Source organism: Helobdella robusta (genome assembly GCF_000326865.2).
Source record: "Helobdella robusta unplaced genomic scaffold HELROscaffold_21, whole genome shotgun sequence".
Taxonomy (NCBI): Eukaryota; Metazoa; Annelida; class Clitellata; order Rhynchobdellida; family Glossiphoniidae; genus Helobdella; species Helobdella robusta.
In genome coordinates, this window is record NW_008704124.1 from 726,946 (window position 1) to 742,592 (window position 15,647).

General features: G+C 29.8%; 2 protein-coding genes across 2 annotated transcripts; both read left to right on the top strand.

The window, feature by feature from the left end:
• Nucleotides 1-2,767: 2,767 nt before the first annotated feature.
• Nucleotides 2,768-8,729, top strand: HELRODRAFT_191412 (hypothetical protein). Its single transcript, XM_009018283.1, has 12 exons — nt 2,768-2,981; nt 3,800-3,898; nt 4,332-4,448; nt 4,727-4,873; nt 5,083-5,312; nt 5,591-5,777; nt 5,942-6,062; nt 6,568-6,645; nt 6,775-6,897; nt 7,206-7,312; nt 7,843-7,921; nt 7,996-8,729. The coding sequence occupies exons 1-12, from the start codon at nt 2,850-2,852 to the stop codon at nt 8,574-8,576; spliced, it is 2,001 nt and encodes a 666-aa protein (XP_009016531.1). The 5' UTR covers nt 2,768-2,849; the 3' UTR covers nt 8,577-8,729.
• Nucleotides 8,730-10,314: 1,585 nt separating this feature from the next.
• HELRODRAFT_77994 (hypothetical protein) lies at nt 10,315-13,480 on the top strand (the record flags this gene model as incomplete). The annotated part of the gene is made up of 6 exons (XM_009018284.1): nt 10,315-10,371; nt 10,660-10,728; nt 10,884-10,940; nt 11,042-11,182; nt 12,628-12,768; nt 13,394-13,480. 6 exons carry the CDS (start codon nt 10,315-10,317, stop codon nt 13,478-13,480), a joined length of 552 nt encoding a protein of 183 aa, XP_009016532.1.
• Nucleotides 13,481-15,647: the final 2,167 nt, after the last annotated feature.

Consider the following 15,647-nt stretch of genomic DNA (forward strand, 5'->3'; position numbering starts at 1 on the left):
ATTTATTAGACAGTTTAAAAAATAAAAAGTCAAAAATTCAAAATAAAAATACAAAAAAGCCTCTCTTCTACTAGTATGAGTCTAGTTTTTCCTGGCACAATGTAACATTTGTAAAACTTTTAAGAAAATGACATTTATAAAATCAAAATGGATCAAAATTCAGTTAAATTATTAAGTTAAAAATCGATTAAAACTGCCACAGAATGATTTCAGCAGTAAAAAATGTTTACAAGAATTTGCCGCCGGTAGCACAAGAACAGGGAAGAAGCTAAATATAGATTGGAAAACTGAAAAACCCATTGACAATTTGGTGCTAAAAAAGTTTGCTTCCAAGCTTCCTGACCTTGAGAAGAAGGTCAACACTATAAAGCCATTCTTATATATAATTCAATGTGTAAAACACTCTTTTGCCAAATCTGCTTTTGCTTTTTCTGGCCTTTTTCTCTGGAACTCTCTACCTATACTTCTCTGACTACTTCTCCATCACTTACGAAGTTCAGAGCGGATCTCAAAACCCATCTGTTTTCAAAATTCATTGAGGAGCGCTGTTGAACATCGCGGAAATAGCGCTTTACAAGCTAATTGATCGATTAATAATTTTGAGTTAATCGGATAACGCTTTGATCAGTGAAGTTTTGTCGTCACACATTTGAATATTTCGCCATTGCCGGGCCAAAACGGCCCACAAGATTCGTTCAAATATCATCACGTTAAAAAATGCGTAAAAATTTAAAATTTTGTAAGAGGAGGTCCCTTTTTGACGTTCAAAATTATTGAGATTAGATTTTTCCAATATGCTTTTACGATGATGATGCTAAATTGTTCAGTTCCATAGACTTGATGTGAGGTTAGCTTTTACAAAAATGTCTTCTTTCTTTCTTTATTTCTTTATTTATTTCTTTCTTTCTTTTTTTCTTGCTTGATTGATTTATTGGAACAAATCTCCTCCTTTGTATTTCCAGGGCTGTTAGACCCATTGAATTATATAAGAATGGCTTTATAGTGTTGACCTTCATCTCAAGGTCAGGAAACTTGGAAGCAAACTTTTTTAGCACCAAATTGTCAATTGGTTTTTCCGTTTTCCAATCTATATTTATACATAGATTACATCAGAAGCAAATTCTACAACCTTAGTTTTATCTTTATATATATATATACCTATATATATATATATATATTTCACTTTTCAAGATAGTTGAAAGACAAATTTATAATTATGTAAATCAAACATTTTGCAGTTATACAACAAATAAACAAAACCGAAATCCAGAAATAAAAAAAGTAAGACTGATCTAACTACGAGTTAAGTTAATTACTAATTATAGCAAGATAGATGTTTTATAATCAACAAACAAGAAATATAACAATTTACACATAAATACATGTTCCTGATCTAGCACCTTCAGGGTTATTTTATAAATAGTAATGTTAAACTAAAAATTATTAAACATTCCATATCTATTCTATTAAAAATCAACAGTTTTATAAAATTTAATTAAATCAATAGCATAATGAATTTCATGTTAGCTTAATATTAATTAAACTATTATTTTTTTAATATATTAATGTCAATTACAGTTGAAATAGTTAAGTTAAAGAATTTGATTTTAACAAATTATTATATAATTAATTTAATATATTAATAAATTATATATTAATCATAGCATTTAAAGTTAAAACAGAAAAAAAAGATTGTTTGCTTTTACTACCAAAAGAAATTTTAAAAACCTCTTCTGTGATTAAATTTGGTTTGGGTATGTTATGTTGAAAGCAAATATTCCTTTGTATTGTAAGCTTTGGGGTGTTGAAAGATTCTAGTTTAGGACATATGCACAGGAATTACACCTTAATTTAAAAATTATTAGTTGATTAATTTATTTATAACAATATAAATTGACCATGAGTTATATTTTTTAAATATTAATAACATTTCATTTTTACAATAAAATTTTTACCCACTTCTTTTCGTTTTCTAGATTCTAATTTAATTTAGGAATGATTCTTACTCTAAATGTCTAATCATCGTGATTCGTGGGTGCTGGGAAAATGAATGAAGAAATCTTTATTTCAGAAAAATGAGGATCGCTAACGAACTTATTACAAATCTTCGATTTTTCCGATGCATCAAAAAAATGGCAATATCCATTTAATTTAACGATTAAATACGGCACATTATAAAACCTAAAACTTCACGGAATGTTGAAAACGAAATAAATTTTAACAAACGAGCTGAATGTAGATCGGCAAAGAGTCATTAACATAACTTCGGGAAGGCCAAGATTTTTTCTAATTTTATCTCAGATTTTTCTAAAAATAAATCAAAATGCTCATGAATAATTAATTTTTAGGAACTTGCTTCCAGAGGTAACTTGCCCGTTGAAAAAAATTTTCAATGTTAATACGCTGGTAGGGCGCTTCCAGTTATATAATTTCATGGTTAGACCACAATTATCATGTTTATTTTTGTATTGCAGGTGTCGTAGATTTGTGATAAACTTTGTAGCCCTTCTTTGAACCTTCTCGGGAATTGTTTTGTCATATTCGAGATATGAACACAAAACTGTGCGCAGTGTGGTCTTACTAAGTGTTTGTATTTGATTCGTATAACATTGTTATTACAGTTGGTTAGAGTTTGTTCTCTGGTCATTTAGCTTTGAGATACAAGTACTTGTTCTCTATATAATTTTGGCTGTTTTTTAGTAAATTTTTTTAAATGAAAAGATTCGATTTGCAAGGATAGCTTTCCATACGATGTACATTGTGTGTAATACAGTTGTCGCGCATTGATTGTTTAAATTAGAAACTCTTTATAAAAGTTAATGTAAAATAGTTTTTCAGTTTTTGCGATAATGGCGGATTACATGCTGGCCACGGCAGGCGAACAAGTGAAGTTTTGGACTGTTGAAAATTGCGATGTTGTAAATACGTGGAAGCCATACGTCGGTGGTGTGCCAGCCCTAGCCTGGGCCCCCAACAATAATGTTCGTTCTTATTAATTAATTAAGACTTTTATTTAAATTAACACGGTTTAGATTCACGTCATTTATTTTAATTCTCAGTCACCAGTATAAAAATAAATCATAAAAAATAAATTCTACTTGTGAGTGGAATAAAAAAAATAAAATTGAGAAATTGGTAGATGCAAGCATTTGCCTTTTCAAAAATAAACATTGACAATAAGATAAGATCAAAACAAACCATGGATAAGTTTGTACAAACAATTTACGTTTAAAATTTATAAATATAAATTTTATGACATGATATCACTACATACATTTTAGCAACATAATGGCTGGTCTATCTTCAACTTTATCTGGCTCTAAATTCTAAGCTAAACAGGTCTGCTGAAACCTAATTGAAACTAGACTAATGACTGGAATAGAAAGTTCTGAAAAAACCAAAGACTCAAAAATTTAAGAAATTTATATATATATATATATATATATTACTGAGATTTGCACATACGTACAATCAAGCTATAATCATATTAATCATTTGAAATCATTTGTATGTCAGTTTAAAATTAAAAAAAAGTTGACTAGCCAAGAAGAAAGATAAGTCATTTTACTGAGAAAATTGTTACAATTATTTAATCATGTACACTTTGTAATTTATGTATATTACAAAACCCATTGTAAATATAAAATTTAATGAAATTTAAAATTAATGATTCTATCACACAAACTTGCATAATGTTTTTTGTAGTATGATGCATTGATGGACAGGTGGATGCAATGTGATGTAATGTTGCTATCTAAAAAGCAGTTTTCACAAAAGTGTGTACCATTAAACTAAACAGTTTATAGCATGCTTGTCATCCAGTAGCAATGAAATCAAAGTGAAGTACACTGTACCTGATATGGCAGCTTCTGATGTCACCACTATTCCAACTGAAACAGTAATAGACTTTTTTGCATTTATTATAATTGCATTTTTTTCATAAGTGTTGAATACAGGGCTGGATTGGCAGGTGGGGAGGGGGCAATTGGTAATAGGAGGTCCCTAATTATTTAATGGAAGCCTGTAATTATTATGATTATTTGATATTTTTCAGACTCAATTAAAAAATATGTTACATTTATTTTCTTGTGGGGGCCTTTTTTGGGTGTAGCCCAATTTGCCTTGTCTCAAATCTAGCCCTGCCTGAACTTCTACTTATCTATGTTATATTATTTGTATAGCATTATGTTGCATCACAGATCTTTTACAATTAGTTTCAGTTTGTACATAGCTTACAAAATTCAATTTTTCATTAGAAACCTAGGTTTGCTACACTATATCATCATTATCCTTAATGATTTAAATGAAATTTTTAAAAATTTGTGTTGAAGACAGGCAAGCAGTGCTTAACAATTGATTCATCATCCCGTCTCATCCTGGCTGGTGGAAGTAATGGCTTGCTCCACCTGTGGGATATCAAGTCACAAAAACTTAGGAAAACTTATAAAGTCATTATTTTTACCTCGATTCATTGTTGGTTTCTTATCGATTTTTGTTTGTTTGCTTATTTGTTTTATTGTATGCTAACTTCTTCATTATTCATCAACAAAATGAAATTTGTAATTATTATCCAGCAAATTGTACCCAAAGTATTGGCATGTGTATACATATAAGTATATCTTTATTTATTTAGTATCTAATTAGTTTAATTGCTGACACGTTTATTTCATTATATATTTAGCGAGATTATAATAATTTATTCAGTATCTTTAAAACAAAACTTCAGCATGCAAGTTGCAAAAGTATGGTGACATCATGCCAGTACAATCTCGATGATTGCTTAATTGCTGCCAGCCACGAAAATGGAGATGTCATCTTTTACAATGCCACCTCCTCCGTTGCCACTGGACCAATCAGTGCCAACAACAAATCTGTCAGCTGTTTTAAAATTTTCAAATCTTCTCTTTTTCTACATCTCTTATGAATTATAATTGTGAAATTTTATTTAATTAATGTTCGTTTTTTTTAAGTTTCATCTCCATTTTGTTGCTTTTTTAAAATTTTTCTCTTTTAATATCTTTCTTGCCTTAATCTATCGACTTTAAAAATAATAATCCATTGATTTGCACTGCGACCAACCAGGCCATAAGATGTTTGCGATTCAGTTACTTCTGCTCGAATTTGCTGGCCACAGTGTCTGACGATGGCGCGACACGTCTGTGGGATGCCACGACACGCACACACCAACACACCTACAAGAACACACATGGTGCACCAGCAACATCTCTTGCTTTTTCACCGTTCAACCAGCTACTCATGTTGACTGCTGGTTTGGACAAAAAAGTCGTCTGCTACGATGTCATCAGTAAAAAGTGAACAACCATTTGTTATATAACTAAGTTGCCTATTAATTTTTCTTTTCAATTTAGTGTGCATTTGTCTAGTTTTGTTTTTTGCTTCATTTTATTCATGATTTCATGAAATTTTATAATCAAATAAATCTCTAAAAGTCTTGAAGAATTATAACTAATATGTTACAAAAAAATTGGTTTGATATCTTAGTTTTATCTTATTAGTTCATTTCAGATGTTCATTAAAATTCGATAGTTTCAAATGTAATGATTAATTCATTATCAATCACATTGAACAGAAGTCTCAAGTCGGTGTCAGTGGACACTCCCCTCACCTCTATTGACATCTTTCCAGATGGCATCACAGTTGCCGTGGGGACGACTCGAGGTCAGATAATATTTTACGACCTGCGCAAAGGTTTCTCACAGTTCATGAAGAAAACAGCTCACACAACAAGCGTTCACTGCCTCACTTTCCAGAAGAAGGTAAATAGATTTAGATCAAACCAGTAAACGTTGTAATATAGTTGCTCATTTATTCACTCATGATGTTATAATTTTGTTTTGGTTGAGGTATACAAAGATAACTGTGCTATTAAAAAATTATAATATTTTTTATTTATAATAATTCCTTTCTTTCATGGTCATAGGCACCATCGTCACAAACGAAATCAGTTCAAGAAACCAAATTGAAATCAGTAAAGGAAAGTTCAAATGTCATTGTTAGAAACGTTTCACCAGAGAAGCTGAAAGACATGACAAATCTCAACGGTAATGAGTCTTATTATGTATTTATTTGTACTACCTTTTATAAATTGCATAATTAGATACATGTGTTTATGTGTTTGTTTTCGTATATGTTGATTATATCAATAATAGTCTGACCCATAACTGATGGAGACTATAAACGAGGATTGAATGATTGTCTTTGTATATGTTGATTATATCATTTTTTAAAATGATTTACATAGCTAGTTGAATTGGTAGCTATTAAACTTAATGGGACTAACTAACACCTGTTGTCACACTAGAGGTTCTTAACTTAGATCCCACAATGTGCTCTTCTGAGTTTTCACTTTTTGCTGGTCAAATACTTTTAATAATGTAAAAAAAAAATTGAAAAAACTTCCAACAGGACAAAATACGTTCTGTTATTGGTTATTATTCATTAGATCATTTTACGACAAATGTTGGATTATGTTGTATATTGTTAGCTGTTACATTATTATTATTTTATTACCTTTCTGTGAGGTCATTGTTTCTTATTCCTCATCAGATTCTCCACTTCAAAAAGTTCCATCGAACAAAGTTGAGTCAGCAGCTGAAAATTTATTCTCACCTCACAGGGATCATGGTATGTTTAAAAATGAAAATATTTTCATTAGAAATGAATTAGATCATCTAGACATTATTTTGTGACATTGGAGTTTCAAGATTTGTGGCTTTTGAACCCTCAAGTTTTGTTTTTACAATCTTCTACAAGACAGCTTTCTGGCGAACCACACACCTGATCATTTGAACATTTCAAAGTGCACGATGGACAGGGGAGATAGGGATAGCCTACAAATGTTTGAAAGTTACAACAGGCTATCTGATATCAACAATGGTCTCTATACTTTATTTTATTTCTGCTTCACTTTTTAATGTTACTTCTAATTAGATACATTTATGACAAATATTGGATTATTCTGCTAGGCATTGATTGTCAGCATCTTTTTTCCATTTGTATATGCTCTATTTCCATTTATATATGCTCTAGTCTGACCCAAAACGGATGGAGACTATAAACGAAGATTGATTGATATGCTCTATGTTGATTTTTTTGGTAGCATGTGGTTATAAGATACAATCTACCTACTTTCATCATATTTGGCTCTTTTTATAATCAATATATTTACTTAATAATTCAACCAGTCATCTTCTCACCTATTGTCTCTGACCCAAACAACCATTCATCCACAAACCACTCCTTCACTCCATCTGATGTTAAGATGCCGCCATTATCTTTAGACACTTCCGAGGTATTTTTTGGCTTTGGTTGATTTTAAAATTTGCACTAATTATAAATAGAATAAATATATAGTTAACTTTATCAAAGTAACGAAGATGACTGTTATAATAAGTGAAAAGTCAGCTTTTTCAGGTTCTAAAATGTTTGATGACATTGTGATAGATAATAAAATATAAACAATAAGTAGAACAGCATTGAAAGACGTATGCAAATAGAGTATGCGTGATTGTTGTTGTTAACATGGTAACCCATCACTGCTGCTGTTTTAATAGATAATTTTGGCATGGTTTTCATGTTAGCAGATAGTAAGGTGTGGATTTGAATGGTTAAGTTACTGATCATGCATCAGAGGAAGCACTAAGTTTAGTTAATGGAGTGAAGTTTTAGAAGTAGATATAGCAGGTAATAACGAGTAGAGTTATTTGATATTTCACTCAGCTACTGAGTAATAGAAGATGAAAGCTTGTTGATGAATATGCATTAAAATTTAATATTTTTTAAGGAGTTAAAATATGTTTACCAATTAATATAATGAAATAGATGGATCTTTTGAGGATGTCACTGAATGCGAGCTTCGTGAAAGATATCAGTTCATCCTCTCAAATGCAGATTCAATTCAGTTAGTTGTATAAATCATTTTTTCCTAATTTTAAAATGATGTTTATAATAATTTGCTGATTTTGTTTCAATAAGACAACATCGGTGCTCAAGCAATGGAAAAAATTATAAGCTCTCCAGTTCAACAAACAAGTTCACTTCCAACACAAATGTCGTCCAGTTTAAAAACGTCAACTCTACAAAATCTCGACATCAGCAGCATTGGTGACAAAATCATTCCTCAAAATATTGGAGACAAATGTCTAAAAGATGCCAATTCAGTAGATTCAACCAAATCCAAAACCGCTTTATCAGTTGCTAATGAAAAACTCAAAGTTCGTTTCAATGACAGCACAGTTAACTATAGCTTGGACAGTTCCGTGGGAAACGAAACGGCTGCTATTCCCGTTGCATACTTGCAGGGGGGATCATTTCCAGTTGAATTCATTAGGAATGTCATTAGAGATGAGATGGAGGAATATTTTGAACAAATGCGTGATTGCGTTGTCAAGTTGCAGGCTGAGATGATTAAAAAGTTCTACCACCAGCAAATTGAGATGGAAAAATTGTTAAAATCATATTCTGTCAATCCTGATTTGATTTCAGAAATCAATCGGTTGAAAGAAGAAAACGAAAATCTTAAAAGAAACTATACTTTCTCTCAACTTAATAAATGATTTATTTTTTTTTTACTTAATTCACGACTTTTACTTTTAAATTTATTGAATTTATACAAACTGTAAATACCTCTGTAATTTAGTTTTGTAGTTATCATGAGCTGTTCACAAAATTAGTGCCTTAAAAAATTGAAAGTAAACATGTTTTAATTAGACAACGTCGCTGTTTAATAGATTCTAATTGTATAACATTGTAAATTGGTGTCAGTCAATCATTTTTTGCCCCATATGCCCAGTGTAATACTCACTTATGAATAGCATACTTCGCATCTCAAGAAATTCAGATTACCCTTGCTAAGGGATTCTTTCAAGAGATGATCAAGATCGATCGATACTTATTGTAATTTTTCAAAATTGTCTTCCTTTGGCCATTTTATTGGTCTCAACTTTCGCTATGACGTTCTGTGATGCCTCGTTCCATGTCTAGGCCAGTTCTTACTCTTTTTGTAGGGACAGTTTTAGTCTTTCTACAAATATGTTTGAAAATATCGACTTTTCATCCATTTTCATGTATACTATTTAATTTTCTGTACTGGTTACTTGTGATCTTTCTTCTCACTTTCTTCTGTCTACTAGAATTAATTCCCGTCATCTTTCTGCAGCTCATCAAACCTGCTTTTGCTTTGTCTTTATACTTCAGATTTCGCATGCGTATGATACAATGGTGGAAGAAGTAAGTTTATGTTTATATTTAACCTTCGTTTCAATTTAGATATAACTTTTTCTAACTTCTCCAATAATGCTGTTATCAAAATATTCTTGATTGTACTTTGTTTGAAACGTACTTTGTTTGAAATCTGCTTTTGCTTTTTCTGGTCCTTTTCTCTGGAACTTTCTACCTACTTCTCTGACTACTTCTCCATCACTTGCGAAGTTCAGAGCGGATCTCAAGACCCATCTGTTTTCAAAATTCATTGAGGAGCGCTGTTGAACATCGCGGAAAAATAGCGCTTTACAAGCTAATTGATTGATTGTACATGTTCATTCAAGTGTTGATCTGTGTTTAAAAGCGTTCGTTCTTCGATGATAGGCAAAGACAAACAGCCAATTTGAATTTTCATTAAAAAATGCATTAAAATTTAAATGAGGTAGTAATAATTACAAACATGGCAAAATTCAGGTTAAAATCTGAAAAAATTTCTAACTTATGCGAAAAGTTCTTGCTTATCTTAATTGAAATTTAGTGTAAATAGGGACTAGATGTAAAATAAAACTGATGAATGATTGAGAAAAAGCATATTTTAAAAGATAAATTTAAGAGATAAGCTTAAGATTATTTTCATTTGCAGACAGCATGCGTGTATTTTCAATTTCCAACTGATTTCTATTCAGGTGATAAAAATATTTTTATATCTGCTGTTTCTATGTTAAAGTTTTTTCCGTATATTCTTTCTATGCGTGATTAGTTGTCTAATTTGGCTGTTTTTTTTATTAAAGTTTTATATTATTTGCCTTGTTCTTTTTTGTCTAGTTGTTAGGTTAGTTCGAGAAGTTTTTAATGCTTTTTTTTTAAATTAATTGCAGTTTTTAACTCATTATGTCCTAAAATTTTTTCAAATGTTCATGAAATACCCCGTTGATTTGACGGCGTCCATCTTTGTTTATTAAAATTTTTGTCGCGAAACTGAATTGTCGGTTAATGGGTGATACTTAATAGTTATTCAAATGCAAATTTTTATGTAGATGTATAAAATTTAATAAGGCTGGTTGTCATTTTTTTAAAAGGCTTCTTTTTAGAATGAGGGAATACAAGCTGGTCGTCCTGGGCAGTGGTGGTGTTGGAAAATCAGCTCTGGTGAGTATTTTGTTTTTGATTACTAAAAACTAATGATGCCAGTTAATTAAAGTTTAGACAAATAATTATATAATATATAGTTTTTTATTTGTTATTTATATAAAATTAAAAAAAATGATTTATCCCATTCTGAAACATTGATTATTAATTTAATATTTAATTTTATGTAAGTAAATAATGATTATTATATTTTATCATTTTTAAAAGCTGTATGTTTTGTAAGTAAAATGATAATTTAATTTTTTAGTGAATTGGACATTTTATTTAGTAAACTATTTATTTTTTCAGACAGTGCAGTTTGTTCAAGGAATTTTTGTTGAAAAATATGATCCCACAATAGAAGACAGTTATAGAAAAGTGATAAGTATCATTTTCTTAATTCTGAATTATAAATTTAATTTATAATTCAATTGTTTCACACTCCCGTAGATAGTTAAATTTTCTTCCATTTCTGATTTTTAAGTTTTTATTTTGTTTTGTCTATGGTTAATTTGTACTTTTATTTGGACCAGCACGTTGAAATAGACGGTCAACAGTGTATGCTGGAAATATTGGATACTGCTGGAACTGTAAGTACATTTCTATTCAGGCACTTATTTTCAAATATATCAATTTGAAAGTATTTCAATGTTAGACTAAGCAATTAATTATTAACAATTTTTCCATATAGGAACAATTTACAGCCATGCGAGATCTGTACATGAAAAATGGACAAGGGTTCTTACTGGTTTATTCCATTACTGCTCAGTCAACTTTCAATGACCTCCAGGACCTGAGAGAGCAGATCTTGAGAGTCAAAGATTTAGAAGAGGTTTGTAATGATTTGTACTCATGTGGTTGTATTAATGTTTCGAATACATGTGGTTGTATCTGTGTAGATAAAATAATGGTTTTACAATTTCTTTGGTGCGTTAGAATCTATTTTCTTTTTCAGAGTTCTGATTATTGAATGCAAGTTGAATAATAATAATGGCTGTGATATGTGTGTATGTATGCATTTCAATCTTGACTGGAAAATGGTAAGAATGCAAAAACTCCGTTGTTGTCTATTGCCTTTTAAATTTGGATCTTTTCATTTTTAATATATTTCGAAATAACTCACTTAAATTGGTTTTTTTTTCAAAATAGAGTAAAATAGAGTACAATAAATTGTTTTGACTTCATTTATTTACATGGTTGGTTTGTTGCCACACATAACTACTTTGGTGTATAGTTGATTAGCATGCACTTGATCTGAAGTTTCAACAAATTTGGTTCAAGTGTTGCACACTACTTTTCTTGATGAACATAAGAAGGGAAGGCTGCATCTTCCATATACATGCATATTCATTAACCTAATTGAAAGCACCTCTTGTTATCTGCTCTGCTGGCAAATATTAAACTTATATTATGTATACAGCTTTATTGTACTACTTAGAAGAATGTATAGTATAAAAAGTTTTATGAATTGTACATTTATGAAATTTTTACCACATTAAATTGTTCAAAGATGCTGGACATATTTTGAGGAGCAGATTGTTATTTTTTTTTAAGTTATGAGATTGAAAAGATAAATATGAAAGATGGAGTGAAACTGAAATTTGTATCCTGAACAATGAAATATGATACTCTAATGGCTTTTTTTTATATTTTATTTTATAAAAAGTATCATTCCTATTATCTAATATTTTTGAAATTCATTTTTTCTATAAAACTTTAGGGATACATTATGTAATAATTATTTTTCTACAATTTTTGAAGTGTCCTGTCGAGATAATTCTGAATTCTACAGTTCATATCCTTTCTTTATAAAAAATTTATGCAATAGGAACAGCTATTTAACAAAAACAAGAAAATAATTAAATGATTTATGTTTTTTTTATTTTTTTAAATTGTTATTTTGGTGGCATGTTTAGGATGTAATTATTACTAAAAATTAAAATAATTTATCATTGAAAGAATTGTTATATACTATATTAATATCTTACTTCCCCAAAAAATTTCAGTCTTTTCATTTGTGTGCTTAACCAAACGTACATAAAATAATTACAGTTTAATTGCAACAACCTGTCTTTTGTTGTTCATAAGTTTTTTTTTTACAGCTGAGATAATTGCCAAATGTGTTTTGTTTTATTTTAAAAATATGACAGACATGCAGTAAGTGTTAAATACTTATTTGTAATAAACTATATCAAGTCATTAATTAATATTGCTACTTATATGTTTAATTTGATTGTTGTTATTGTTACAAATTCTTTGTAAATTGCTCTTATGAAGGTTCCAATGATTTTGGTTGGAAACAAGTGTGACCTGGAAGATGAGAGAGTTGTGGGCAAAGACCAGGGACAGAACCTGGCTCGTAGTTGGAACTGTGCATTCCTTGAAACATCAGCCAAATCTAAGCTTAATGTCAATGAGGTTGGTTGCAGTAGTGTTTTGTTAGGATTATTTGGCGATTTTGTATTCTTTTGCGTATTGATTAGTTAATTTATGTTTGTACATTCTCTCTACAGCTTATCACCACACCATATCAATAATAAGACTGGAAAAATTGAATTGTAAATTTTTAAGGCTCAAATATATCCACACCTATAAAAACATGTGAAATGCTGATGGTTAATTTTCATATGAATCTATATGATTGACACATTGCGCAAAGACATTTTATAAATTCTCCACATAATCTTAGGTATAAGTTTTGTTGTCATCACTACATTATAACTTCATGTAATCGCTACATTAATGTATTGTATTGTATTGTAGACTTGTAGAATGTATCTACTGAGCTCTCTTCAGAGACATTACTACGTCATGTCATCACTACATTACAATTTAATTCAGTTTTTTTATATTTTTTTGTTTGCTTTTAATATTCAATTGCATTTTTAACATTTGTTGGTTTACAGTTCCTGTATGTTGTTTAGCTCAAAAAGCAGTGCTTTGAAATAAAATATCTGATGTACTATTAAGACATGTGAATGAAGTGCTGCAAGGTATGAATGAACTGATGATAAATAATTAATGATTGTTATTTTCTTTACAGATATTTCATGATTTGGTTCGTCAGATAAGTAAAAAAACACCTGAACTGAAGACAAAGCAAAAGAAGAAATCATGCTGTCTCTTGTAAGGCCTTCAATGCCAAGCTTCATTCAATAACAAATATATGTTCATTCACGTGTCTATTTATTTATATTATTTATCTCTTGAATAAAGAACGTAAGGTAACTCAGTTAGGTTAACGTGGGAAAGTTATGTTTTGTCTGTGTCATTTATATTTTTAAATTGGTAAATTATCATTGGTTAACATGTAGAGAAGAATAAGAAACGTGTGTGTGTGTGTGTATAAATATATATATATATATATATATATAGTTAAATATATGTGATGGTATGTGTTTGTTTATGTATTACAATATAGTAGTAATATAGATAAGTTCATGTACCCTGTCGTGTACCAATATGAATATTAATTACTTAATTATTTTTTTTATTTTACCATCCAATCAAGAATTTTGGTTTTATTTCCAATACCTGATTGAACATGTTTCTTCTTGATTTATCTTCATTTATCATAATTTCCATTTAAATGCTTTTGTTTCTGCAAGCGCACACACTCGAGTACAGTTATATAATGAGAAAAGGTTTAAATTATGCATAGGTTTGTGTTGGGTGCCATTATGTTGAGTGGTTATGTTTTGTGGTTATGATGGTGTTTGGCTTTTTATTTTCTTCAAGTAATAATTTGAGATTACGGCTAGGAATGTATTGAGTGAAATGATCTATAAATTTTCCATTTTACGGCTTGAATTGGCGTCTCTAATGTGGCAGAAATTTATAACAAGTTATTTATTTTAGTTTGATAGTGCAAATTGAGCTTTATTGAAGTTTTGCAAGGATCAATTATGTTCGTCTGAATACATCCACTTAATTATTTTTCGATCAAATCTTGTCATTTTCGTTTTTTATATAAAGAGAAAAAATTTTGAGTTTTGTTCAATATTGTAAAAATTAAATTTAATAAGGTATGCATTTTATTTCTCGTTAGAATCATTACAGTATCCATATATCAAATACCCAGCTTGTATCTTTAGGACCATATATTTTTTCGCTAAGTGAACTTGAGACGTAATTGTCAAGTGGATATTGGCACGTAACATCTTGTGGTTCATCACGTTATCAATTTTGTTCAGTTAATTAACGAATAGTTAAATTATTCGTTTCTTATTTTGTTGATGGCAAGTCAAATGTAGAGAACTGATTTCCATTAATCACGCATTTTTTTTGTAATAATTTATTTATAGTAATATAATAATAGTATAACCTTAATTAGAAGGTTCGTAAATGTTGGTGAGCCTACTTTTTTCAGTATTTTACTTTCGTCCCCAGCCGTTTAAATTGCTTTTTATAACATGTGGTATGTGCTCTTGAATTTTTTCTTACCGTCATTTCGCTGCAATGTTGTTTATTCGCATAGTTTATGATCACGTAATTGTGTTTTCAATGGTATCTTATATGAATGAGCCATTTGAATATTTTATTGCTAGTTACTTTTTATTACAATTACTTCTATATAAATTATATCTGTTTTTAATTATCACGCTAGATTTTTATTGAATTTTCATGTAAATACATGTAAATGTATTTGACGATTCACTAAATTGAAATAAATTCTTGCATATTAGTTGCTTGTTTCATAAAATCTAAAAAATTGGTAATTTGATTAAAAATGTTTAAATCCAGTCAATAATATAAGAGACACTGGCATAATAATATCTTGGATTTTATTCTTTTTTATGTCAACTCAAAGTCAAGGAGTTCATAGAAAGGCACAGAATAATTTCTAAAATAAATAGAAAGTGGTAGCGAAACACTGAGCAGATCGAGTCTATATTAACTAGAAACGGCTGATGTTAGTGGTGAAGATAAAAAATTGGGGCTGTAATCTAAAAATTTAAAATATAACCTTTAAATGATAGAAAAAACAATTTTCCGAGTGACTTACGTAGCAAGGACTTTTTTGTAGGAAGGTTGAGATTCAGCTATATTTTAGGAAAAAATTATCTGAAGTAAATTCTTTGATTTTTCAAAATCTTCATGAATTTTCCGAACGGTGCGTAGCAACTTTGTTATCCTCTAAGGAATCAATCAATCAAATCTTGATAAATCTGCATTTGCTTTTTCTAGCCCTTTTCTCTGGAACTCTCTGCCTCCTTCTCTGACCTCTTCATCTGTTCAAAATTCATTGAGGAGCGCTGTTGAACATCGCGGAAATAGCGATTTATAAACTAATTGAT

Coding starts and splice junctions, on each gene's coding strand:
- HELRODRAFT_191412 (XM_009018283.1), top strand. CDS start 2,850: ATGGCGGATTACATGCTGGCCACGGCAGGCGAACAAGTGAAGTTTTGG. Junction 6,646..6,774: donor CTCACCTCACAGGGATCATG/GTATGTTTAAAA, acceptor ATCTTCTACAAG/ACAGCTTTCTGGCGAACCAC. Junction 7,313..7,842: donor TATCTTTAGACACTTCCGAG/GTATTTTTTGGC, acceptor ATAATGAAATAG/ATGGATCTTTTGAGGATGTC.